Here is a 1663-nt window from a genome sequence, read left to right as displayed (position 1 = left end):
TTCCTGCAGAATCATTTCTTGATCCGTGTCCTAATCCTTCTTTTACTACTTTGTAATCTTCATCTGGTGAAAATATTTTGTTTCCTTTAACATATACTCCTGGTTCATAAAGCTCTCCTGAATCATAAGATTGTTTTCTTTTAAATGTTTCATTATGTTCTAAGTGTTTACTTTTTGATGTAGTTGTCTTTCTCCAACGGGGGATTGTGTTACAGAAGGTACTTCTACATGTAATAGGTCTGATACTTTAGATATTTGGGGAATTTCCGGATAAGCTTCTTTTTGTTCTTCTTCTATCCTTATTGATGAACTTATTACTTCTGATTGTTCTGGAGTAAATATATTATTTGAGGTGTCTCCTTTTGGTGGTATACTATTTATCCCTGATGGATTTGGTGATATTAATACTGATTTATATAAATCAGCATTAACTAATGCAAAGTCATATTCTGAACAAAGAGGTATTGCTCTCGATAAGAGATTGTTCATTAAACCTTCAAAATTCTTTAATAATGTATAAAATATTGAGATATCAGATCGATAACTGTTTATAAATGTATTATATAAATAAACTAAATATTTCATGTTGCTACAGTAATGCTTATTCCCGTGTGCATAAGCATCTGACAAAGAAGTGTACCAATCATAGATCTCATATAAGGATTTCATTTTTTTAAATTCAAGACCATCTATGTGATTAACAATATTTTTACACATATCAGAATTAGTAGATTTATTGTATTTGTCTACAAATTCTTTGAGCAAATTAAATCTGTTTTCATCACATATACCATGTTTATCACGGATTTTATCACATAACAAGTAGCTAATATACTTACAAGTTCCTTCCCCATTATAATGAGCTGAACCAAAAACATGATCGTTGCTTAAATATTTTTTTAAATTAGTAAAAACATCAGATAAATCATGTTTCTGTAGTATATTATGTGGATATTTTATTTCAAATTCCAAAATCTGATCACTAATTTTATAATCATGTCTATCTATTTTTTCAACAAATTGTTTTTGTATATCTTTGTAACACTCATAACTAGGATACTAAAGGAGAAGAACAATTAATAAAAGTTTATAAAATAATTAAAATAAAGTCGCTTCATATAAATATAATTGTTAAGTAAAGCGTATAAAACATTTAAATATGCAGATAAATATATATTGCCAATAATAAATGAAATTTGCTACATTAAAAGGTTTTGCACATGCCATGGTGTCAAAAGTAAAACATTTAAAAGAGATATAAAAATTCTTAATACGCTAATTTATTATTCATTTAAACTTTACAGTGATATAAATGCCATATACAATATAAAAGTTTTATAAATCATTTAATTATAATAACAGATTCTATATGTGTTTTTTATTTTAGTTAACATTCCTAAGAATTTATATATTATAATTAGTAATGGAAAAAAAAAAAAGAATATAATTAACTCATTTAATGTATTATTAAATAGATTTTGATTCAATAAATTTACATTTATAAAATATAACATATAATCCACTTTTTAAGTAACGCCGCGTATTGAATAATTTATAAGCAAAATAAGTACGTTCAGTAATTCTGATTGTAATGAGTTTTATCTTGATAACCTTTAAAATATTCACTACTGTTAAATATTTATTAATATATGTTAAAAGAATC

At 25.0% G+C, this 1663-nt stretch overlaps 1 protein-coding gene across 1 annotated transcript; it reads right to left on the bottom strand.

The window, feature by feature from the left end:
* Positions 1-159: 159 nt before the first annotated feature.
* Positions 160-1059, bottom strand: PCYB_005480 (CYIR protein; the record flags this gene model as incomplete). Its single annotated transcript, XM_004227969.1, has 1 exon — positions 160-1059. A coding segment is annotated over one exon (900 nt), but the record flags the coding sequence as incomplete, so codon positions are not given.
* Between the last annotated feature and the right edge of the window lie 604 nt (positions 1060-1663).

This window comes from Plasmodium cynomolgi (assembly GCF_000321355.1).
Source record: "Plasmodium cynomolgi strain B DNA, scaffold: 0750, whole genome shotgun sequence".
Lineage (NCBI taxonomy): Eukaryota > Apicomplexa > Aconoidasida > Haemosporida > Plasmodiidae > Plasmodium > Plasmodium cynomolgi.
Note: the sequence above shows the minus strand (reverse complement) of the source record. Positions and strands in the feature narration are given on the sequence as shown.